A 25,032-nucleotide genomic window follows, 5' to 3' on the forward strand; every position below is an offset into this window, starting at 1 on the left:
GTGCTTGAGTCTCTTCAGCGATGCCATATTGACTATCGGTACATCGAAGTGTTGAAGTGTTTGTATAGTAACGCCACCATGTCGGTCCGAGTACAGGAGCAGAGCACGAGGGCGATTCCATTGCGAAGAGGCGTAAGGCAGGGAGACGTTATCTCTCCGAAACTGTTTACTGCCGTAATGGAAGACGCCTTCAAGCTCCTGGAATGGGAAGGACTTGGCATCAACATCAACGGCGAATACATCACTCACCTTCGGTTTGCCGACGATATCGTAGTCATGGCAAAGTCGATGGAGGAACTCAGCATGATGCTCGATGACCTCAACCGAGTTTCACAACGGGTGGGCTTGAAAATGAACATGGACAAGACGAAACTTATGTCAAATGCCAATGTTGTGCCCATCCCAGTCTCTGTTGGGAACTCGGTACTCTAATTTGGGAACTCGGTAATTGCAACTCGTACATCTACCTAGGACAAGTAGTCCAATTAGGTAGGTCCAACTTCGAGAAAGAGGTCAACCGCCGAATCCAACTCGGTTGGGCAGCGTTCGGGAAACTACGTAATGTCTTTTCGTCCGACATACCTCAGTGCCTCAAGACGAAAGTCTTTAATCAATGTGTGTTACCAGTGATGACTTACGGCTCCGAAACGTGGTCTTTCACTATCGGCCTCATCTCAAAACTTAAAGTCGCTCAACGAGCTATGGAGAGGGCTATGCTCGGAGTTTCTCTACGTGATCGAATCAGAAATGAGGAGATCCGTAGACGAACTAAAGTCACCGACATAGCCCACCGGATTAGCAAGCTGAAGTGGCAATGGGCAGGCCACATTGCACGCAGAGAAGATGGCCGATGGGGTCGAAAAGTGCTCGAGTGGAGACCACGGACTAGCAAGCGCAGCGTAGGACGTCCACCCACAAGATGGACAGACGATCTTGTTAAGGTCGCCGGAAGACGCTGGATGCGGGTCGCTTCCAACCGGCACGTATGGAGGTCCAAGGGGGAGGCCTATGTTCAGCAGTGGACGTCTTATGGCTGAGATGATGAGATGATAACAGTTTAACTGCATAACCCCGGGTTAGTGGGATGGTGCAAGTGGGCCTAAGTGAGACAAATCTGCTCGTCCCTTGAAGTCTCATTTATCCAGGTTTCACTGTATATGCGTTCCCTATCCTCCTTAGTCCCAGAATCGTTAGTTTCTTTTTTGAATTTGGAACCTTGACTTATTTTAATCAAAGTTATATTTACGTTTTGGAATAAAGCCTTTATAAGGGCCACTGGGACTCAGGAGGTTAAGTCAGTGACGGTGCATATGAGCCGCCGTCATATAATGCGCTTTATTTAATAGGTAATAAGGTAAATTTCCGTTCGACAGAACCGAAAGAGATGTCACTATTTTGAGGTTATCATTCTGTAATCCACATTACTTAAAAATGGTCTCTGTATTTTGATAAAAACTTAGGTTAAAAATATGAACCTATTCTAAGACCCATTTTCCTATGTTTAGTCGCTTAAATGAAGCATTATTTGTAAAAAATATCGGTAGATGTAGTAAAAAAAACGAGCGGTGGTGGCCGAGTGGATATGACGACCGACTTTAAATCCGGAGGTTGCGGGTTCAAATCCTGGCTCGTACCAATGAGTTTTACGGAACTTATGTACGAAATATCATTTGATATTTACCACTAGCTTTTCGGTGAAGGAAAACATCGTGAGGAAACCTGCATACATCTGCGAAGAAATTCAAAGGTGTATGTGAAGTCCCCAATCCGCAGCGTGGGGACTATAGCCCAAGCCCTCTCGCGCATGAGAGGAGGCGTTACGTCCCACTGCTGGGCACATGCCCATTATATATTATATAGGCTGAATTATATAGATGTAGTAAACGTGGCTGGTCCCAATTTTTATAAAAACAATTGCAACGCACAATTTGGTGATATGCAAATCTCATAATATTCGTAGAATAGAATTTGTGAAAAGTTTTCTGGCTTGTAAATAATCATCTTTTTCTTTATATATAAAATGCATAGTTGGATATTGTAATTCATTAAAATAGCAAGCTTAGTAAGCTTTCCAAGAAGAAAAAAGTGTTTCACTCAAAGATGAGAATTAAATTTAGTTTCCTTAAAAGTTTCCTTAAATCTAAAAATCTAATGTAAAATAAAAGTATGTAGTAATGTAATATACATGATCTGGTGGATTTAGTGATTTGCTTAATATGAAATTATTTATTTTAATACATTAAGTTCTATCTATTTTGTAATATATATTTCTGGTTATTAATAATTTAACGAAAAATATTTTGGTTGTGTTTAATCTTTTCACTATTTAAGATATTTGTCTGTCAACTATTCATGTGTCAATTTAAAATGTGTTAGCAATAAGATGTGCTTATAATAAATAGGTGCCTTGTATGTAAATTGTTTAAATGTGTGTGCACCAAACGAATCCATGTAACACCAAAATAGTAATATTTTTTGTGAACAGCAGGTCAAATGTCTTTTACAGTACATATCGTGCTACTTTACCGCACTAGTGCGATAATTAGCACATTACGTAACTATGTCCAAATTTTAAAGGGCCATATGTACTGTAAAACGTTGTACGATACATGTGCAAATAGGTAATTCGCAACTCGTGTCGATTTTTAGGGTTCCGTACCCAAAGGGTCCGTCCGTCCGTCCGTCTGTCACCAGGCTGTATCTCATGAACCGTGATAGCTAGGCAGTTGAAATTTTCACAGATGGTGTATTTCTGTTGCCGCTATAACAACAAATACTAAAAAGTACGGAACCCTCGGTGGGCGAGTCCGACTCGCACTTGTCCGGTTTTTTAAATGTTTTACACTCCCGTCGGTCGTGTTTTAATTTATCGCTACTCGTTGCGGATTTCCTATTTTTCACACTTGTATCGTAATGTACTATTATAATCGAGTTTTCTACTATGTTAGTCTACTACATATATTTCAAGTTTGGAATAGTAATAACCCACATGCATACAGACGTAGTGCATAATTCTTATCCATCGTTTTTTCTCGGAAACGTTCGTATTTATCTATCTATACTAGTCAGCATACTTAAGTACAGTCGCGACATGAATCATATCCGAACATCATTTCATTTTCGCTACGTGTTCAATATTTCAAATGACTGTACTAAAATGGTGTTATTTAAAGACTAGTCACTTCTAGTGAGAGTAAGGAGATGTTTTATTAAATGATCGTTTTCCAAAAAAAAAAACATTTCATTCATGTCTTCAAAATATTGACTTCTTGGGCTCATTTTACTCAGAATCACTTGTACATTCACGCCTCATACGTGAAAAAATGTGTCCCAACATTTTGTATGAATAAATATTTTTCCAGTGTGGTACGTCACGTTCATACAAATAAAAAAAACTTTTCATACAAAAATGTGACGATCTGGAAAGGAAATCTTGGGACACATTTTTTATGTATGAGGCGTGAATGTACAAATGATTCTGAGTAAAATGAGCCCAAGAAGTCAATATTTTGAAGACATGAATGAAATGTAGGTACATTTTTTTTGGAAAACGCTCAAATATCAAGTGCCAATGGTTACTAGTTTTATTGTAGTGTACAGTCCCCATCAGATATATCTGAGCGGCCAAGGTGGTCACAAATATCTGTACACGTAGTGTCAAGGTGTTAGTGTATCATATTAACCCTTCTTTGCATGATTTTTTATTTTTGCCCGTTATTAATATATGTGTCACGTAATTGTTTACTGATTCTGGGAAAAATAGTAAAAAAAATTAAGTATATCATCGATTTTCACTGCGAAATCAGTGTTAGAAGTTGCATAGGCTAATTCATATTTTTGTAAATATATACATATAACTATTAGTATGGGGTATAGCAAAAATTTTACTGCCATCAGAAAGGTACACTATTTGTGATATTTCTATGATAAACTTTGTAAATATAAAATAATTACAAACCCTGAAAAATCTGCCCAAAATCACATACTAAAAATCATCAACTTCCAGGTTTTTCCAAGTTTTCCGCCATTTCGTCTTTAAACAGATGTAATTTTTATAAATTATAATACTATGTAAATTTATGTAAATATTCAGAAAATGGATTAGTGTTGAAAGTTGACAGTCTTAAGAGCCAACGGGAGTGGTCATTTCTCCATACAAACGTACTCCTCGTTTTCCTCCGTGGTTTTTGAAGCTAGAGCAATGATTTTTTCAACACAGATTAATATTGTCAATATCTGTGTCGGACCGTTTTGCTTTTTTTGATATTTTTGTTTTTTAAGGCGCTAGAGCCCTTCAAAAATGGCCAAAATGGCCTAATTGACTATGCCGCAATGAGAGGCGTGGCATTCAATACTGATATCAATTAGCCAAAAAAGCAAAACGGTCCGACACAGATAATTCCATAATCATTTAGATTTCCAAATTTGGTTACGATTGGTTAAGTTTTGGAGGAGGAAACAGAGGAGTACGAAACCTCGATTTTTGAGATTTTTACGCAGGATTTTTCGCCTTGTCCTTATCGCACTACTTTTAGGTGCCGCTTCCGTTAGCGAGACGGGTATATTTACCTAAAATATTTAAAACTCAGCTCCTGTTTCGTCTTAAAAATAAATATCACTCACCTCCGAAAGCGCCTTTATTTCATAGGACAATGTTATGATGGAAATTTCCATCACCATGCAGAGAAGGGTTAAGATATTTTTGAGCACCGATAGACCTGGGTACCAAACCGACTGTCATAGTTAAAAATTTTGCAATTTTTTTGTATAGGTAGTTTCATACTGCTGTAAGTGCTGTAACGTTGATCAGTCCGTCAAACGTGGAACTTGCTTTACATATTTACTTACATAAGCATGAACTTTAGTTTTACATTCCTTTCAATAAGCACATGCCTTATACATAAACTGTAGGGGGCAGCACAAAAGCCCCCAGTTTCTTGGCACCAAGTGTCAATGTCAAGTTTAAGTTTCCGATTTAGGCCACAAGGTGGCAGACCCTCTAACGCGCAAGGGTTAAAGTTAAATCATATGTTTGAAGAATTTTTGTAACGTTTTATTTGACGTTTTCTTGTCGTATTTTTGTTGATGGATTTTGGTTTTTTCGTCTAATATACATACTCGAATAAAAAACTTTATTCATCGATCTCTTTGAAAATATCTAATAATTCTAGTCTGTATCTTTAGGTATTTAAATAAAAGTAAACAAACAATCTGTACATTTTCAGGTAGTTCTACCACTTCTAACATTTATTGGTTAGCCAACCAAATACAAAACCGCCTGGATCTGTCACTGAACGGCCTGAGTTTAACCTACATTATTTGATCATGTAATGTTTTCATCTACCCTCAACTGGTTTAACCCTTTACCAGGCGAAGGGATGTATTCCTCCCACATCTTATATCGGTTACCGTAGTCAAGTTTTAACTCCGAACCTCCTACAAAATATTAAGTATGTCCATCCCTGAAAATAGTATTAGGTATATGATCTTCATTCACAACACGCTTCTAAATCGCATAATATATCTTTTGCAGCCGTTTAAATTCACTTGAACTCTAATTTCAGTAAAGTACGGAGAAATTCGGACACTTTCTTAATTTCTATGAAACAGAAGTACATAGGTCGAACAATTTTTTGATATTTTGTAGATTTTGAGTGTTGAAAGGTAATGTAATCGTAAACATTGCTAAATATTCATGCATTATTGTATATGACCAGAATTAGGATGTGGGTTGACATTATCCCATGGCCTTATTAGAGTTTAACTGTGCGGGAGCTATTCTTCCCATGGCCCGGTAAATTGTCTTGACATGTCATAAAAACTCACGTAAGTAATAAAACTGTAAAGATCATAAAATAATGTTTTCAGTGATTGATATAATGTTTCGTAGTAGATTTGGAGTTAAACCTTGACTATGATAAACGATATAAGATGTGGGAGGAATATATCCCTTCGCCTGATCAAGAATATAATAAGACAAAATCGAGTATGACAGTTAATTACTTAGACAGGCGATGGGATAACCGTAACCCACATTTTTATTTCTGGTTTAAAGGAACATCTCCGACTTTCGTAAATACATTTTTTACACGGCGTTCAATACGATTGTAACAGTATATACAGTACGTATGAAGACACGCTAGTTCTTAGGGGCCTGGTAAAGGGTTAAGGAGCCATTTGAGGGTAGAATATGTTTACTTTTATTTAAATACCTAAAGATACAGAGTATAATAAACGATCTCTGTCATTGTAAAAAACTTCAGTACAAACAGAAACACTCTTAACCTTATGCCTTTTGTAATAAGGTTTACGAACTGTCACTTAACCTTAAGTTTTATTACAAATAATATTCTTCCGGATACTGCAACCATTTCGTCAGAAGTAAACAAAAAAATATATTGGGTAGTTGGGTCGATCAACTATTTCTTGTTATTCTGTCCCATCAGCCAGGAGACAATAGTAGCATAGTTTGTTAGAAGAGCTGCTGTACCATGTTCTTCAAACGTGCTTAGTAGATGTACCATTATGGAAAGGCCTTATAACTACGAAAAATTCAAGTTTGGTTCATTTAAATACGAAAAAAATAGTATTTTAAGAGTGACCCAGGAGACCGTAACGACGGCAACTAGTGACAAGAAAAAGTTGATTCACCCAGTTCTATTAAAAAAAAATGGAATTTCCACATAGTATATCAAAATGAAGTACTTAGATATATTATTTATCTACTCTTCTTTAATATTAAAATAAGCCAAATCTTATGAATGTCGTGTGCCGATATGTGGACGCTTTAGACGCTTATATGTTTAACAGTCGTTTAAGATGTACAAATTGTATTTATTTAATTTATTGTAATAAAGAATATTTAATAAATAAAATTGGAGTTTCATTATCGACGTTAGCAATCTCAGACTACCGACCTGCTTTTTATGGTTCCTCAAAAGGGAAAAACCGAACCTTTGTAGGATCAATCGTGGTCTATCTGTCTGTCTGTCCGACCATTAGCCCCCCCTTTATCTCCGAAGCTACTGGGTCTATATTTTTGAAAAAAAAAATACAAAAAATAGGTGACAGGGAAACCTATTACAAATGTGCAGTCAAGCGTGAGTCGGACTTAATTACATACTTGGTTTTTGAACCGACCCCTACGGGTTTTTAAAAGACATTTCATTCAAGTTCCACATACAACAATACTTATTAAAAATTGGTAACGCATCTGTTACGATACTTACGATCAGGACAGATATGGCCGCTAGGTGGCGACAGCGCCACGCGCGGCTTAGGGCTAGCCACCAAAATTGGTGTGGAACGGATGTAGTTGTAGCTACCTGTTGCAAAGCGACGAAATCGCGGAGTGAGCCACGTCTGCCAATACGTCCACAATCGAGTCCATCATACGTTTAATTAGTTTTTGTGATAAAAAAAAATATTACATAATACTACTTTAATATATGTACCACTTAATTTACATTACGCCTTATACATAAATCTATAGGCTCATCACATTCTTCTTTAATCTCCATGCTAGAACATGCTAATTTCTGCCCCTGACTCTTCAAATCCAACTTCGGCTTACACAGCTCCAATTTGAGACTAGACTCCTCAAAATTCAGGTTAGCTTGGGCTTTTGAAAGACTAATCTTCGATTTACATTTAAAAAAATCAATATCTTGACCCAAGTTTTTCACCTTCAACACACCGTTCACCTCAAAATTACTTAAAGTCTTGTAAAGTTCAGTTTGTCCAAGATCTTTAGACTTCACGGGTTCCATGGACTGTGGGCTGTCCATACTATGTGACTGAATGTCTTGGCTGGATTGAAAGTCTTGGTTGGACTGTATCGGTTTGGGTTCAAGAGTCCCGTGTCGAAACACGCTTCCATACATTGGAACGGGTGGTTCAGCGTTTTTGAGTTCTGCGTTCTTCGTTGAGTTCTTTTGGTGCATCCTGAAAATGAAACAATGTATTAAAGTAAAAATAACAAAATACAGTCAAAGAATTTAATTTCCAACCCATTTCGCACCTTGTCACAGTGAAAATAGTAAGGTCTTTAGCGAGTTTCATATTGATTGTTACTGTGACAAGGAATAGTTATTTGTTTTCAAGGGGGCAAAGTTGTTGTTTAACCGCTCGTGCCCGATTGGTACCCGACCAAGCGAAAGATTCGAAAAATGGAATCTTGAGCGTTGCGAGGGTTTCAAAGCACGAGGGTTAAACAAAATTTGCCCCCGAGTGAAACACAAAATTTTTCACCACACCAAACCACACCAACCCGAAGCAAATATTAAATGTAACACAAACATAAGAAAACAACTCAAAATTTGCATTTGATTACTTTGCCTCACATGTCAATTACTGATAGCAAAGTGCAACTTTGCTATCCGTTTTTGAAGTGCAAACTAAGCCTTTCCGAGCTGGTGTGGTGAAAATTAAATTCTTTGACTGTACGTACCTACAGCCCCCTCCAGACTATATGTGCGTGAATCGCGTTGCGATTCACACACATAGGGCTGATTTAGACGGCGCGCGAACTCGTATGCGATCTTAGTTACATTCCGGACTGTTGGTTACGTCCAATTCAACCGACCGATCAAAACCCGCAATGTTATGAAACTCGCATGCGATTTCTCGCATCGTCTAAATCAGCCAATAGTCTGAAGGGGGCTTACAGTTCGTGCCGAAAGTTCTGTGAATTGAAGGGAAACTCGTTTTTTGTTGTCGCCTCCGAGCGCTGTTGCACGTCACAGAGCCTACTGTTTTAAATATCTACACATATACATAGGTACATATTAATTATATGTAGGTATATTCACAACAGCTGGCGTGAAATTAGTTCTGAACTGTTAAAATTATCAAACAAAACGCGCCTGCTTTCTCGAATCTACCTTTATGATGGAGCAAACTTCAAGGGGTCAAAGAACGCACGCGCTGGTAAAACATAGGGTAATCTACACTGTTAGCAATGGCACAATATCTTATCATGGTGGTAGAGCTAGACCAAGAAAAGTCTGCAGCAATTTTGATAGCCCACGCAGTGCATTTGTTATTTTAAAAGTCAAACTTCTATGAAATTATGACGCATAAGTAACACTTGCACTGCGTGCGCTATCAATCAAAATCTCCTGCAGACTATTCTTGGTCTAATTCTATACAAGTACTTATACAACTAACTTGTACTTCCAGCAGGCGTCAGCTCGGTGGCGGTCCAGATAGCGACCCTGGCTGAACGCCTTGCCACATTCGGCGCACCGCCACTGCCATGTGTGGTGGCCGCGGGTGCGCTGGTGGGCGCGGAGGTTTGACCTGAAGAAAGTGTCTTTATTTAAACATACGCTCACTAATCTACCAGAGGGCCTAGCCAAGATTTGAATCTTTTACGTGGTAACAAACAAAACGGCAATGTCTCTCTATCACTCTTCCATATTAGGTAAAGAAGGCAGCACAATCGACCCGATCCTTATTTTAGAGGAACCGGAAAACACCGATGTTTAGAAAATGGGTTTGATGAACAATATTAAGTCACAAATCTCATACTACACCACCGAAAAGCGTTTGTACTTAACATAACAAAGAATTTTCTCTGCAATAATATGTTACACAACAAAGGCCGCAAAAACATCTGACACGATCTTATTTGTAGAGCGATAAGAGGGTGTCACATATTTTTGCAGCCTTCGAAGAGTAACAGACTATTGCAGGTGCCTGTACCCAAGAAAGTGTGTACCTATGCAGGAAGTGTGGTGTTTTTTTGAAGGTATCGAGGATAAAATTGCCTGAAGGAAGGTGCTCACCGGTCTGCAAAAGTCCTTGGACAGTGTTTATGAGGGCAAGGGAAGGGTCGCTCTCCAGTATGCAGTCTGAAATTTATGCCCTTTCCCGCACCCAGACGTGGCTCACTCCGCGATTTCGTCGCGTTGCTACAACTACATGCGGCCCACACCAATTTTGATGTCTACCGATAGCGGTTGCCGCGCTACGGAACGGACGCCTGCTCGCGCTTGCGCCTGTGTCTCGTAATAGACGCATTTTGTTAGCTCGGCTCCGTTCGGCTCAGCATTGCTCCGAGCAATTATTAGGGTTGACACAACTTGAAGAGCCATGGAGCGCACCATGCTCGGCATTAAACTGCAAGACCGAGCGAGGAATGTCGAAATCCGACGCCGCACCAAGGTGCGAGACGTGGGTGACGTCATCACCAAGCTTAAATGGAGTTGGGCGGGACATGTTGCTAGGCAGAGTGATGACAGGTGGACCAAAATGTTGACAGATTGGTGGCCGCTTTCGGATGAAAGAAGCGCCTGGCGTCCGTTGGCTCATTGGGTGAATGACGTTCGGAAAATCGCGGGGCACTTTTGGATGAGACTAGCCCAGAACCGGGATAAGTGGCGTACACGAAGAGAGGCCTATATGCTCAGCAGTGGGCGACTGAAGGCTAGAATGATGATGATGATGATGACCCTTTGCGTGCACGGCCACAGATAACATAATTACTTAAATTATGACAACCCTAAATAGTCGAAAGGGATAGTGCCATAAGTTAGAAAGGGATATCATGATTCGACCCTCCCTGTCAAACTTCGGTTTTGTAGGAAGTGTCTTTTCTGTACGGTAGTACTATATTGTCTTTATTCTGTGGCACATTTCTCTCTCATCGGCGATTAGAAAGATTTTCTGTAAAGTAGGTACTCACCGATCTGCAAAAGTCCTTGGACAGTGCTTATGAGGACAAGGGAAGGGCCGCTCTCCAGTGTGCAGTCTGAGATGTCCCTTCAGCACCCAGGGGCGGTCGAAGCGCTTGCCGCAGTAGGGGCAGGCGTGGCCGCCGCGGGCTCGGCCTGCTGGCGATACTAAGGGGGGTGGTCCTGCGGGGAAAACAAGTTTTTTGTTGATTCGTGTTGTGTTGTTATACAGTCAAAATCAATACCTAGTTGCGGAAGACGCAATGCGCCAAAGATATCTGCCACCCTTGAATGATTTTCCAAATACACATATATCTCTACAGTTTAATGTTTAAAACTTTCGCGTTAAAATAGAGAGATAGAGTTCCTGAATGCTTCGGTACAAAACAGCAGCTTCTGGTGCAGCAATGTGCTCGAAGCTTCGCATCTTACCTTTTTCCTGAACTTGGTTCCGACTAACTTCGTTCCCTTTTTCTTCGTTCCTGAATGCTTCGGTGCAAGACGGTAGCTCCTGGTGCAGCAATGTGCTCGAAGCTCCGCATCTTACCTTTTTCCTGAACTTCGTTCCGACTAACTTCGTTCCCTTTTTCTTCGTTCCTGAATGCTTCGGTGCAAGACGGTAGCTCCTGGTGCAGCAATGTGCTCGGAGCTCCGCATCTTACCTTTTTCCTGAACTTCGTTCCGACTAACTTCGTTCCCTTTTTCTTCGTTCTCCTTAGCTTCGTTCCTGAATGCTTCGGTACAGGACAGCAGCTCCTGGTGCAGCATGTGCTCGGAGCTGGTCCGCATCAGACTCTTTAGCTTTTCTGCGATCTTGTCAATCTCCCATCCACCTTTATTCACAGTCCTAGTGGAAAATAGAACTATGTAGTAGAAGGGCATTTCTACATTTAAAGTTCTACCAAAAATGTTTTTGTTAGAATTGGGAATTTTTATATTATTTCTACTCAGAATCACGAGCTTTTTCCATTTTTACTGAGAAAAAAAGTGTCCCCACAATTTTTGGTCCGTATGTTAATGGTTTTTAATACAACCTACTATGACCGTAACAAAACGGACAAAAAAAATTTGTATGAAATTTTGGGGACACTTTTTTTCTCGTATTAGCATCGAAAGAGCTCGTGATTCTGAGTAGAAAAAGTATGAAAATTCCAAAATCTAAAATGCATACAACTTTAAATATTGCCCAGAAGAGTCTAGTAAGGAATGAGGACTGAATCGTCAATGTTGTTGATTATATTTTACATTTTAGCTATTTGTGTATGAAAATTGCCACCCTAAGGGCTCATTTAGACGGCGCGCGAACTCGCATGCGATTTTAGTTACATTGCGGACCATTGAGGTTACATCAACTCAGCCGACCCGTTACCGTGTTGCACAGTGTTGCACCACAAAAGTTAACTACGGTGTGGACGCACCGTTAGCGTTATTCACTGTGTGGACGCAAACAGCAAGTAACAAGTTTGTGAAACGTACAATTCTAAAATACCTTTCAAACAGCTGCAGACAATCCAACGTAAACAACAACAGAAGTGTAACAAAAATATCGGGTGGAAAAATATGGATGCTAATCATACTTAGTCTAATAAAACATGGTCTTCTCTTCCCAGAGTGACACAAGCCTACGTCACAAATAACATTGCCAATTTATATAGCGCTATCGCATATTATCATATAGCGCTGTCGCATGATGACGTAGCTAGGCTTGTGTCAGTCACGTGACCACGAAAAGAAGTACCGGCGGAGTATATTATTATACCATGGATGCTAATGTCCTTCTTTCACCTCATTCATTCATTCACCTCGTCGCTCTTAAGTCACGTAACATTACAATGTCTACAATACGCTTATTTTCACCGACAATATGCTCGGTTCCCGTAGGTATGTACATAAGTATATACGTTTTTACATTGACATAAGACCTATTAATATTGAACACATACCTAAGTGGCTCCCGGTTCTTTATTTCCTCTATGATTGGCGCCAAAGGCATTTTGAATTTCTTTTTAACCGCCTTCGGTTCAGAAATGCTCTGCGTGTCGTTGACTTTTTTTCGAACGCGAGTTTTCTTTACGAAAACCTTGCGTTCCGTTCTTGCTTCGTTCGAACGTAAGTTATAACTTGCCCGTTCCACTTCTTTCTTAACAAAGTTTTTCTTAGTATGTAGTTCAGGTGAGTTGGTTGCTCTTTCGCTTTCCGAAGCGTATTCGTATGCTTCTGTTTCTACGAAGTTTGGCAGGAATTGGCTCTTTTTCAAGAGCTGCAGGTAAAAACGGGTGGATATAGGCACTTTGTCGTGGTACAGCGTTTCGTTCGTCTTTAAGAGGGTTTTCTGTCTTTTTGTTGACATTTTCGGCATGCGTGTTGGTTTTGTTTCTACTAGAGCTGGAAAGATGGTTAATGACGCAATAGTACATTACGATACAAGTGCGAAAAGTAGGAAATTCGCAACGAGTGGCGATAAATTGAAACACGACCGAAGGGAGTGTTTTAAACCGACACGAGTTGCGAATTACCTTTTCGCACGTGTATTGTACAACGCTTTACAGTACATATGCCATATGGCCCTTTAAATATTGTCCTTAATCCCGCCCTAGGGCGGTAAAGTAGCACCATATGTACCTACTGTAAATATTATTAAGAAAAAAATATTTTTTCGAGCTGACGAAACACGCGATAATCACGATAGTTATGTGTCTAAGGGAAAATCAACAAGTAGGTAGAGAAACATCTACGCTCCTATATTACTTTACGAAACAACATGAATCACACTATATTATATTGATTTATTATGCGAAATATACCTTTACGTTGATTTAAAAATCCAAAATTCTGCCGTTCTTTCACATGACAGAATATTTTTATAAAAATACCGCAAGTATAATTCAACTTACTTTCAACTGGAAATCTACCCGTTTCATGTATGAAACTATCCCCTTGCGACCGCACAGACTTGAGAAAACACCTTGGCATTATATTAATCTACAAACAGCTCGCAAACAACTCAAATATACGATAAAAACGCAATTCAAAGTGTATAAACAACAAATACTTGTAGGGCACCTGCTGAACATGACAGAAACAAAAGCGTTTTTATTTTGAGAATTCCAAATTCGAATCGCCGCCAGTTTCTTTTTAATCGTGTTTACGGAGTCAGCTGCGTGACATATTGGACTCCTTCGTTCGGAAAAGCTTTGAAAAGCGTGGATAATATGATAGCGCGCGCGCGCGCGGGGAGCGGGGGGCGGGCCGGCACAAATCGATTATTCGCCGCCTAGCGCTCGGCCCGCGAGGACGAGTGTTTAATTTTAGAATTTCCCCCCGAAACGATCGCAACGCCGGGAGATGAGTGCTTCAAAATCCTTAGTTATTTGTGATAAATGTGTTTAGTGAAGTGCAGAGTGACATAGCGGCGGGATGGGGAACTCCTGCAGCTCAGGACAGGCGCATAAGGACAAGGACAGCCAGTCCCAGCATTCTGAAGAGTGAGTATGAAGGTCGCCACACAATGGAGGATGAAAACAAGCGACATGTTTTATTTGTGTGGAATTGCTGTATTGTAGAGATAAGACGACACGGTTGAGACAGTAAATAAATCAATAAGTTGACATGTTGTCTGAGCACGTAGTCATTTGGGTCCTTAAAAGTCACAACTCGGGACTCTATTTTTGTAGAGATCTACCGTTCAAATTTCGGATTACTTTCAATTATATTTTCGATACACAACCCACTATTTTAGCTCTACATGGAGATGTACAAAGATTGACTTAAAAGAGATTAGAGCCAAGCCCCTCTTGTTTAGAGTCCTTTGTCATTCAATAAACGACTCTACGCTCCTTAAAGACGAAAGGGCACGAAATGACGTGATCGCGTCTCCATACAAACGTAGTTCCCATTTTCCTCTCTGGATATTAACATTATAGAAAGTATGTTTACGCAATTTGATGTATATTAATCACAGCTATGCCGCTTTATTTAGAGATTTTCAATTTTTTAATTATTATAAGAGTTAGGAGCTTTTTAAATCTGTATGGAATATGTTTTTCGTTTCGCTCTATCAACAAGTTAGCCTACACCCACTATTTCGTCTGCTTTCAACCCCATTTCCCCCCTTAGAATTTCGGAAAATCTTTTATTAGTGAACTCTACAATATTTGACAAATACCTAAATATTATTAATTAAATCTTTGGTTTCGGTTTCGGCAAAAATCCTATTTCAATCGGACTCTAGGCTTTAAACAAAAGTTTTGTATGTTAAACTTAAACTTATCTAGGTAGATATTGATGGAGGTACGTCATTTGAACTTTCACTGCGGAACTAATTTCGTAGCGCTACGGCGTAGCGCGTAGCAGGCATTTCCCGCTTGTAGTAAAAATCCTCTACATTCACCTTTGAAAAAAGAAGTTCTTTTGGAATCTATTCCATAAACGTAGGTTTTTATTATAAGTATTAGTAGGTAGGCGATAAAAATAAATTAGGGCTTATGTATAATTATGAAAAGGGAAAGTAATAAAAATAACATTTAAATGCCCTTATCGACGGTCACAGACAACAGTAGGTACTTGACCTCTCTAGGACCTCTAGGTACCTACGTAGTATAAAATGCTCTGTCTGTCTGTACCTACGCTTAAATATTTTAACTACGAAACGGATTTTAATGCGATATTCATCAATAGTTTTGATTCAAGGGGGTTATAATATACTAGCGAACCGCCCGGTTTCCCACGGGTAAACCTTAACATATAAACACTTAAACCTACCTCAAGAATCACTCTATCGATAGGTGAAAACCGCATGAAAATCCGTTGAGTAGTTTTTAGGGTTCCGTACCCAAAGGGTAAAACGGGACCCTATTACTAAGACTCCGCTGTCCGTCCGTCCGTCCGTCAGTCTGTCACCAGTCTGTATCTCACGAACCGTGATAGCTAGACAGTTGAAATTTTCATAGATGATGTATTTCTGTTGCCGCTATAACAACAAATACTAAAAACAGAATAAAATAATGATTTAAGTGGGGCTCCCATACAACAAACGTGATTTTTGATCGAAGTTAAGCAACGTCGGGCGGGGTCAGTACTTGGATGGGTGACCGTTTTTATAAATAATGGTACGGAACCCGTCGTGTGCGAGTCCGACGCGCAATTGGCCGGTTTATGAGTTTATCGCGAACATACTTACACACATACAGACAAACGCAGCGGAGGACTTTGTTTTATAAAGTTTAGTGATTAGAGTTTATTAGATTAGACCCAGTTTCTAGGTGACAACAAGGTCCCTAGGTACGCTAAGCAAAGCCCTGGATCCCGGCCATATTTAGGTCAAGCTCAGGCTGAAATATCGATATTTCACTGAGCAATGATAGCTCGGTAAAACTATATCTATAAACACTCCCATGGATCTATGTCATTGGGTAAAGCGAGCTGCAGGTATAATGCATGTTTCGACGATCTGTCTGGCCTAGTGGGTAGTGAACCTGCCCGCGAAGCCGATGGTCCCGGGTTCGAATCCCGGTAAGGTATATCTCCCTTCCTCGCGTTGTCGCTCCATGGGAGCCTGGGGTCCGCTTGGCAACTAACCCCATGGAATTGGCGTAGCCATAAAACTTTATTTATAGTTTTTATTTTACCGTTCTGTCGCAATGCATGATTTATGTATCCATGCCAAATTGTAGCTTACTAGCACTAATGATCATGGAGCAAAGCCTCGGACAGACAGACATGGCGAAACTGTAAGGGTCTCTAGGGTGACTACGAAACCCTAAAAAAGTAGGCGCGAAGTGTTGATCGCCCATTAAAAATTTTAATTTCGTGTTTTTTCAACTGACAAGTAGGATGTGTTTGAGTATATCTAACAAGCAAGCAATCTGTAGCTGTATACAACGCATACCGCAAGGCTATGATGGTCGACTTTATAAATGATATGGCTGTAGGTATAAACGATGATAAAACTGACATTTTATCCACTTTTTATTGATTTGACGTCTCCACTTTTGACAGACGACTATCGTTAAACGATTTACTGATAACATGGTCGTTGGATAATATGTCATTTGTCTACATTTCCAACTTAAAGTTAGTTGATAAGTGGATGACACTAACTTGTCTAGATTTATACCGTTAGCATTAGGTAAACGTACTAGTGCTCGACATGCTAATGCCCAATAGATGACACCCTGTTGTCACCTATGTTGACAATGACTTAAGTTTCAAGATGACATGTACTGGGACCGCGTCGAGCACCAGTACGTTTACCTTACTAACATTAAGAATTTGTATTTTATTTTATTTATTTTATTGTATTTATTTATTTATTGAATAATAAGCAAGTTACAGTAAGTTATTATTATGTTATTATTATCGTGGGCAAAACCTTGAGAAGGTAAAATAATACTAGGAAGCCATTTTGTTTCACAAAAAAAAACCCCCTCAATTTCCCCGTGGGTTTGTAATTTATAATTTATAATACTCAACATAATTTACTTCATAATTTATATTACAAAAAGATCCAATATCCAAAAGAGCCTTAAAAGGAAAATCAACTCTTTAACAGCATGCTTAGGACTTAATTTACAATGATACGAATATAATAAAATGAACAGAGACTTAAGTTTGCGGGGATTAAATGAATTTTGAAGATTCTTGCGGTTTGAGACAAATTCTTTTGATGTTGGTTAAATATCGCTGAAATATTTAACACGCTCTTGTTAGCCTTAGGTACTGAGTAAGTTTACCAAATAAGTTGGTAAGGTGTATTCGGGTATTACCGAATGTCGGATAATCCCGAAATTCAGATGAAAATCACCCTTAATTCCATCATAATAAAAGTCTCTTTCGGAATTATCCGACAGTTTTCGACATTCGGAATTACCCGAGTAAACCTTAGATGTCGCTATCGAATTTAAACTGTTGTGAGACATACTAACATTGATTAATTTTACGGTTTAGAGTACGTGATACATGGCCGTCGTGAACGCTGCTAGCACTGTTAGTGCTTGAGAAAGGAGACCTAGGCTCTCCGAAACATGTCGCGCGAATGACTAAAAACAAGTGAGTCTAAACCGTAAAATAATTCAAAGCTGTCGCTAATGTCGCTATACCATGAAAAGAGAGATTTCTGCATCGAACTAATGATGTTTACATTTCTTGTCTTTCCGGTCCGGGCTACCGTGATCCATCCTTTATACGCTTTTTAGGCTAGGCTCATATAAATAAAATACGTTTTTTGCGAGAAAAATAAATCAAAAGATCTTAGAATAATTTGTGGTTAAAAGAATAACGAGTTAAAAGTCAGTGCAACTACCTATGTGCTAAACTGTATACTAGTATTACTTGTATGTAGTTCTTAGAATGACGTAAAATATACACTTTAGATTCCTAATTGAGTACTACCAAGGCCTATTATCATACACTAATAATGACCTGATAATTTTGAGTAATTAGCAAGCAAACATACCTACATAAAACAACTTATTATGCTATGCGTCAGCAGCGATAACAGCAGATATGGATAAACGGGTCAGGGGGCTCGCAAGCAGATCATTTTGGACACTAGGGGGCCTAGTCAAGATGACAATCGTTTGCGAATACAAAACGAAACGCTAAGATAAACAATTCAATTCTTTATTTTCATTAACAATACAGTATTGTGTACTTACCTACCACTGATTTAAACTTTCACGATTTTTACACATTATTAAATTATACAACGGAACTTAATCGCGTATTTAAGTTTTAAGATTTACCTCCGACGTTTCGAGGACGGCGTTGTCCCCGTGGTCTCGGAGAAGACTGGCTAAAGTTGTCATCAACATCAACTCGCGCGGCTAGAAGATGTTGATGTCAACTTTAGCCAGTGTTCTCCGAGACCACGGTGACAACGCCGTCCTCGAAACGTCGGAGGTACCTAAATCTTAAAACTTAAATGCGCGATTAAGTCCCATTGTGCAATTTAATAATACTTACCTACCGTTCTACACTTTTGTAATGCTTCCGTATACCTAACTTTTGCGGCCTGTAGGTATGACCAACTTTTTTAAGCAGGCACCAAACACAAACGTTCAAATTTAGAATATAAGTAACTAGGATTATTAATAATTAATAATAACAGTCCTTCGTCCTAAACCCGTTAACCTGGGTCATTGTCACTCTTCCATATTAGCAGTGGGGAGACACTCCTGACTTCTGCCAAACTCGGCTCCGTTTGGCTCATCATTGCTCCGAGCAATTATTAGGGTTGACACAACTTGACGTCCCGTTGCGTGCACGACCACAGATAAGATATTACTTGAATTTTGACAACCTTCATCGTCGGTGGAGTAGTCGCCAATCATTTCAACGCATTATTTTTTATACAACCCTACCCTAAACTGAACCCTAAATAGTCGAAATGGATAGTGCCATAAGTTAGAAAGTAGTGTCCGACCGAAGGTTCGGTTTCGGTTTCGGTTTCGGCCAGTTTCGGCCAAAAAATCATGTTTCGGCTGTAGTTTCGGTTTCGGCCAAAAAACGGCCGAACCTTTCGGCCGGGCCGAAACTTACGAAATGGTACTTCGGACAAAAAGCAAAAGTTGGGGAATAAGTAGGACAACAATATTAATACATATCTATATATACTGATTCACGTATAGGTACAGAAATTAATTGGTTTATTATAAAACACAATTCCACTAATGAGAGCGCCACTGGACGGTCGACGCAGTCTTAAGAGGCTGTCAATACCTATCACGCGCACACTGTCTAATTGTATCGGAGTGAATGAGATAGCACTGTCGCACGTAGCCGTTGGCCGAGTATCAGCTCGGCCCGAGTCGAACGATGTCTTTTTCGCTCTTATTCAGTCATTTTTCTATCTACCTCTAATGGCAAATTTTAAGCGAGGCTAAAGGCTACGCTCAACTAGGGCCACAAAGTTGATTTTCTCAATAGTTAATATTTTGTGAAGCTGAACAGCTGACTATCGATTAAAACGAAGAAAAGACCCTTAAAAGTGTCCCCAGTACAGTTTTTTATACGAATGCTCGACCTTAGCCTCACTTTTTACCTCAATTTACCATTGGTTTGTGTTCCACATGTCCTCTACTTCAGCTTAGCCTTTGGCCTCGCTGCGCCATGCTCGGCCTGCGGTCTCGCTTTTTAATACAATGGACATTGGTTGGAGTCTGTGCTTAACTACTTATCCTGAAGCCTGAAGCACGGCTTTGACTTCGCATGAAAGTTCGCCTCACTGGGGCACTTCGGACTTTTAGGCCCAGGTGTAGATCGGTACCCGGCCTTGCGATATTGTTAACAAAAAATTTCGCGCTCGCTGCCCTCGCGTTTTTGGTTGGTTTATTGGTTGACCCTGTATCAACATGTTAGCTTGACTGGTGAATGAATAGAGTTAGACCAAGAAAATTCTGCAATGATTTTGATAGCATACGCAGTGCAACTAGTGCAATTGTTATTTATGCGTCATAATTTCATAGAAGTTTTGACGTTTAAAGTAACACTTGCACTGCATGTGTTATCAAAATCGTTGCAGAATTATCTTGGTCTAACTCTAGTAATTTTCTTAAAAAACTGCTTAAGTAACATCAATTTCAAGGACATTGGGTGTTGACAGCCCCATAATATGTGTGTAAAAGCGGTTTTATGACATTCTTTCAACGATTTTAACAAGTCTACAAAAGTTTCGGTTTCGGTTTCGGTTTCGGCCGAAACTAGAGCCAAAGCCGAACATTCGGTTTCGGTTTCGGTTTCGGCAAAAAAACATGTTTCGGTCGGACACTATTAGAAAGGGATATCATGATTCGACCCTGAATCGCTGTCAAACTTCGGTTTTGTAGGAAGTGTCCTTTCTGTACGGTGGTGGTACTTATTCTGTGATATTAGTGCGACAGTGACAGTTGCGTTTCGTTCGCTACGGAGCGTTAGCAATTGGCATGTTGGCTACGCGATGGTCCGTTACTCATTCCCTTGGACTCGTAAGCCACGTACAAAACATCTATATTCAATAGATTTAGTGAATGACTCACTTAACACCTAGGCCTACCGCGAATCACGTTCGACGTGTTTCACGTGTTACCTCCCTGTCAAACCTACGCACGAATTTACAAGTGCGACAGAGAGGCAACACGTCGACCGTGGTTCGCGTTAGGCCCTCTGACAGTGTCCTGAGTGTCCGACTTCAAAACAAGATGAGGTTTTTAAGTCGTCGTAAACTTTAACTAAGCGATTTTAGTACAATATTTCCAAAAAATAAATATATGTATTTATTTTATAATTAATCAACGTATGACACGTCATTCGATAGGTATTTCAAAATATACTTTTTCACATCACCTAATCAGAAAATGGATTTTTCTTCCCTGCTAGGAGGGATCAAAGTGGCACTTTTCTGTTCAACGACATTTCATTGCCAGTATAAAATATAAATATAATTATATAACTATGAACATCGTATGTACAGCCTGGCAAAAAAGAGTAAAAATTAAAAAGTGGCAACACTGTAGTGTCAACACTAAAGGCCGTCGTAACACACTATCGCACCGCACCGCGACCTCGGTGCGTCGCACCCATAAGTGAGAGCGAGAAAGAGATATCTGTTTCTCGCTCTCACTTATGTGTGCGACGCACCGTGGTCGCGGTGCGGTGCGATAGTGTGTTACCACATTAAGATTTTTTTATTTTCCTCATAGTTGATGTGAAAAGCAGTATGTGTCACACGGTATCAAAATTATTTCTTCTTGGGCGTTAACACTTGAATCCCTCATTACGCTCAGGATTCAAAGTACGCCCTTGACGGAAATATATCATTTTGATCCCTTGTAACACAAACTACTATAGCAAACCAGCTTTGCCAGTTGAAAAATGCGGCAAATTCAAGAAATAAAGACGCGAAGGATCGATGCTCCATATAAACTTTTGAATTTCGCGCCTTTTCTACTGTCAGAGATGGCTTACATTACAAGATACATACTTACATAAGATTACATTTAAAGATTCAAATATTTAAAAGAAAGTTTTTTAAATAAAGCAGGGGTGCGCAACTCCTCCCTTCGGGCAAACTCGGCTCCTTTCGGCTCAGCATTGCTCCGAGCAATTATTAGGGTTGGCACAACTTGACGTCCCTTTGCGTACACGACCACAGAGAAGATAATGGCTTGAATTTTGACAACCCTAAATAGCCGAAAGGGATAGTGCCATATATTAGAAAGGGACAGCATGGTTCGACCCTGAACCGCTGTTAAACTTCAGTTTTGTAGGAAGTTTCCTTTCTGTACGGTAATACTATTATTTATTCTGTGGTAAAAGGTGAAAAATTGCGTGGTCCGACGTCCGACTCTATTGAACGCCGGCGGTGCGGTAGTATGCTTTTGTTTTCCCTCCAAGGCCGTTTGTAGACCAACAAGTAGGATCATAAATATTCATATTAATCGTTTACGCCGACGAAATCCTCCGTTTCCGCTTATTATGACGTTAAGACATCTTTTCCAGGGTTTCAGAAAAAATGGTATTTACTTTTTTTCGACAATATGCGTTTGTTAGAAGAAAACGTTTCTTCAATTTTTTTTTAATTAAACCCTCCCAAAAGAGACTTGGAGGAACTGTCGTGGGGGTAGGATAGGGACCATCGTTCGAAGCGGTAGGTATTTAACTTATACTAGTAGTTCGCCCCGAACTGAGAAGTTGCGGTTTGCCAAAAATTATATAGAGCGATTGACTTGGTTGCACCTACTTACTCGTATAGTTCGACATAAAATAGTAGAAAATAATTTTCAAGTAAAAAAAAACGACTTCTATGCATGGATGTAAGTAAAAAGAGGTAGATATGGTACCAGGCGCACGATCGTGAGCCATTAAATATAGGTTTAGTTAGTCGTATGGGTGACGCCAACCTGTCAAGTTGTCAAAATCGTTGGATCAAATTTTAGTTTTGTCAACTATGAACGTCACACGTCTACATAAATAAAAGGTCATTGCTTCTATGGGGGCCGGTGAAAGATTGTTGTACATAGATAGTGCACTATGTAGAAAAGGAGGTAAAACCACCCACTTTTCTAGTAGGTAGCATTTCGTTTCTGTAAGGGTCGCAGTTTTAGCCTCACGAACCCACTTCTCTGATAGCAGTTCGGTTCAGTGAGGATTGCAGTTCGAACCTAACCGAAACCACTTTTCTAGTAGCATTTCGTTTCTGTAAGGCTCGCAGTTCTAACCTAACCTAACCCACTTAACGGCGCGTGCGGTGCGGTGTACGGGGGTTTGAGCGGGAGGGGCTAGTAAGTTTGGCATCATTATACTTTATACCTACATTTTATGGTAGGTAATCATAGTGGTTTATTTAGCTTAGGTATCAGTGGTTTTCCGGGTCAAGGTCCGAGTCCGGGTCCGAGTCCGGGTCCGGGCCCAGTTCCGGGTCCAGGACCAGATCCAGGTCGAGGTCCAGGTCTAGGTCTTGGTCCAGGTCCAAGTCCAGGTCCAAGTCCGGGTCCAGGTCCGGGTTCAGGTCCAGATAAGAGCCCGGATCCAGGTCAGGTCTGGCTTCAGGGCCAGCTCCGTCAAAATCGAAATTCGAAATCGCCAAACGTGTAGTCATTGAAGAGTTCTGTTCTGATCATCATCATCAGCAGTTCCACTTCATCAAATGCGACAGTTTTTAATGTAAAATCTTGATTTTCTGATGAAAATAAGTACACAAATCTCTATACGCATGCCTTTAAGATTTGAGGAGTTCCCTCGATTCCTCATGGATACCATCATCAGACCTCGAGCTTGGGAAAAATGTGGCTTCAAAACTTAACTTGCTTGACAAACATAACGAAGAGGACAAATCGCCAAACGTAAACTATGCGTCGTTGAAGAGTTCCGTTCTGATCATCATCAGCAGTTCCACTTCATCAAATGCGACAGTTTTTAATGAAAATGCTTGATTTATTGATGAAAATACAACAATCTCTATACGTATGCCTTTAAGATTTGAAGAGTTCCCTCGATTCTTCGTGGATCCCATCATCAGAACTCGAGCTTGACAAAAATGTGGCTTAAAAACTTAACTTGCTTAACAAACATAACGAAGAGGACAAATCGCCAAATAAATCACTAATATATGTATGCCTTTAAGGTTTGAGGAGTTCCCTCGATTCATCATGGATCCCATCATCAGAACTGGGTTTTGACAAAAACGGGACCAATCTGTATGCATATACATACAGTCAAAAAAATAATTTTCAAAATCGGTCCAGTAATGACGGAGATACAAACATTTAAAAAAATCACAATCGAATCTCCTCCTTTTGAGATTTGGAAGTCGGTTAATAAATGAGGGCGCCACTTTCTACGTAGCTGTCACATTTTTGACGTAAAATGCTTACACATGGCAACAATTTATAGTCTGTCAAGCCATTTCCGTCAGTAGAAAAAAGCGGCTAAAAAATGTAGGCGCGAAGGGCTATCGTCCCATGGAAAATTTGAATATCTCGCCTTTTTCTACTGACAAACTTGTTTGACCGACTATAGTATGGAAATTTTAGAGTTCCATTTTATTTAATTTCTACTGTTTTATGTCCCACTATAGGCGGCAATGGATCAAAAATCGCGTGGATATATTACAAGGTCTGTGGAGCCCTTAACTGATACTGTATCTGTGGTAAGCCGAAATATTTCCTGTCAATGTCAAATACCTATATTATGTTTATTTTTATCTTGCTAATTATTTCAAAATTGTAAATATAAGAATAAGAATAAGAACGATATTATAAAAGTGCGAGCCGAGCACTTTCATTTGATACCAAACTCGACCATACTTTCTTTCAAAAAGATGACCAGAATAGCAAGCCCCCTCACAAACAGCTTTTTGGCCTTCTAAGCTTTTCTAGCTCAATAACCTCTTGATCGAGCCTGCTCATAATTTAATGACTAAAATATAATGCCCTCGACTACATGTTTACCCAATTTCATTTAAATTAGAACAAATTTACTTTAGTTATTGAGTATTAAACTATCTTCTGACAGTTCAGCTTAAAAACATCGAAATGCTGGGACGTGCCCCTAGCCAGCCGCGTGACCCAAGTCGAATGTAAGAACTTCGTTCGCTTCGCTCGCTCGTTCGATAAGAACTTCGTTCGCTTCGCTCGCTCGTTCGATTAATCAGATTATCATAGCTGTAGTATGGTTAATTCTGGCTTTACCCGGCTTGTGGAAATCATACATTAGCCGGAACCGTGTTGCTGTGCAAGCGCACAATGGCGGCAGCCGGACTGCCGCCGGAAATACCCTCGACCCGGCACCCCTGGGGTTAGTTAGCGACACATATGAACAGCAAGTGTTAAATGTTAGTAATGGTTTAGCCTCCCGAGACCCAGAAGCAATTGTTTTGTTT

The 25,032-nt window shown here is 39.9% G+C and overlaps 2 protein-coding genes across 2 annotated transcripts in view; one reads left to right on the forward strand and one right to left on the reverse strand.

The window, feature by feature from the left end:
* Positions 1–7,437: 7,437 nt before the first annotated feature.
* Positions 7,438–13,701, reverse strand: LOC134800735 (MDS1 and EVI1 complex locus protein EVI1-B-like). Its single transcript, XM_063773263.1, has 6 exons — positions 13,571–13,701; positions 12,620–13,061; positions 11,339–11,523; positions 10,688–10,859; positions 9,169–9,300; positions 7,438–7,944 (listed from the first exon to the last, which is right to left on the reverse strand). Exons 1-6 carry the CDS (start codon positions 13,647–13,649, stop codon positions 7,458–7,460), a joined length of 1,497 nt encoding a protein of 498 aa, XP_063629333.1. The 5' UTR covers positions 13,650–13,701; the 3' UTR covers positions 7,438–7,457.
* Positions 13,702–13,840: 139 nt separating this feature from the next.
* LOC134800631 (NACHT and WD repeat domain-containing protein 2) overlaps positions 13,841–25,032 on the forward strand; it is a 73,575-nt gene continuing 62,383 nt past the window's right edge. Inside the window, exon 1 of the mRNA XM_063773116.1 lies at positions 13,841–14,161. Within this exon, the coding sequence (XP_063629186.1) occupies positions 14,094–14,161 (68 nt within the window). The 5' untranslated portion in view covers positions 13,841–14,093. The remainder of the gene's footprint in view (positions 14,162–25,032) is intronic.

This window comes from Cydia splendana, chromosome 20, assembly GCF_910591565.1.
Source record: "Cydia splendana chromosome 20, ilCydSple1.2, whole genome shotgun sequence".
In the NCBI taxonomy this organism is placed as follows: domain Eukaryota; kingdom Metazoa; phylum Arthropoda; class Insecta; order Lepidoptera; family Tortricidae; genus Cydia; species Cydia splendana.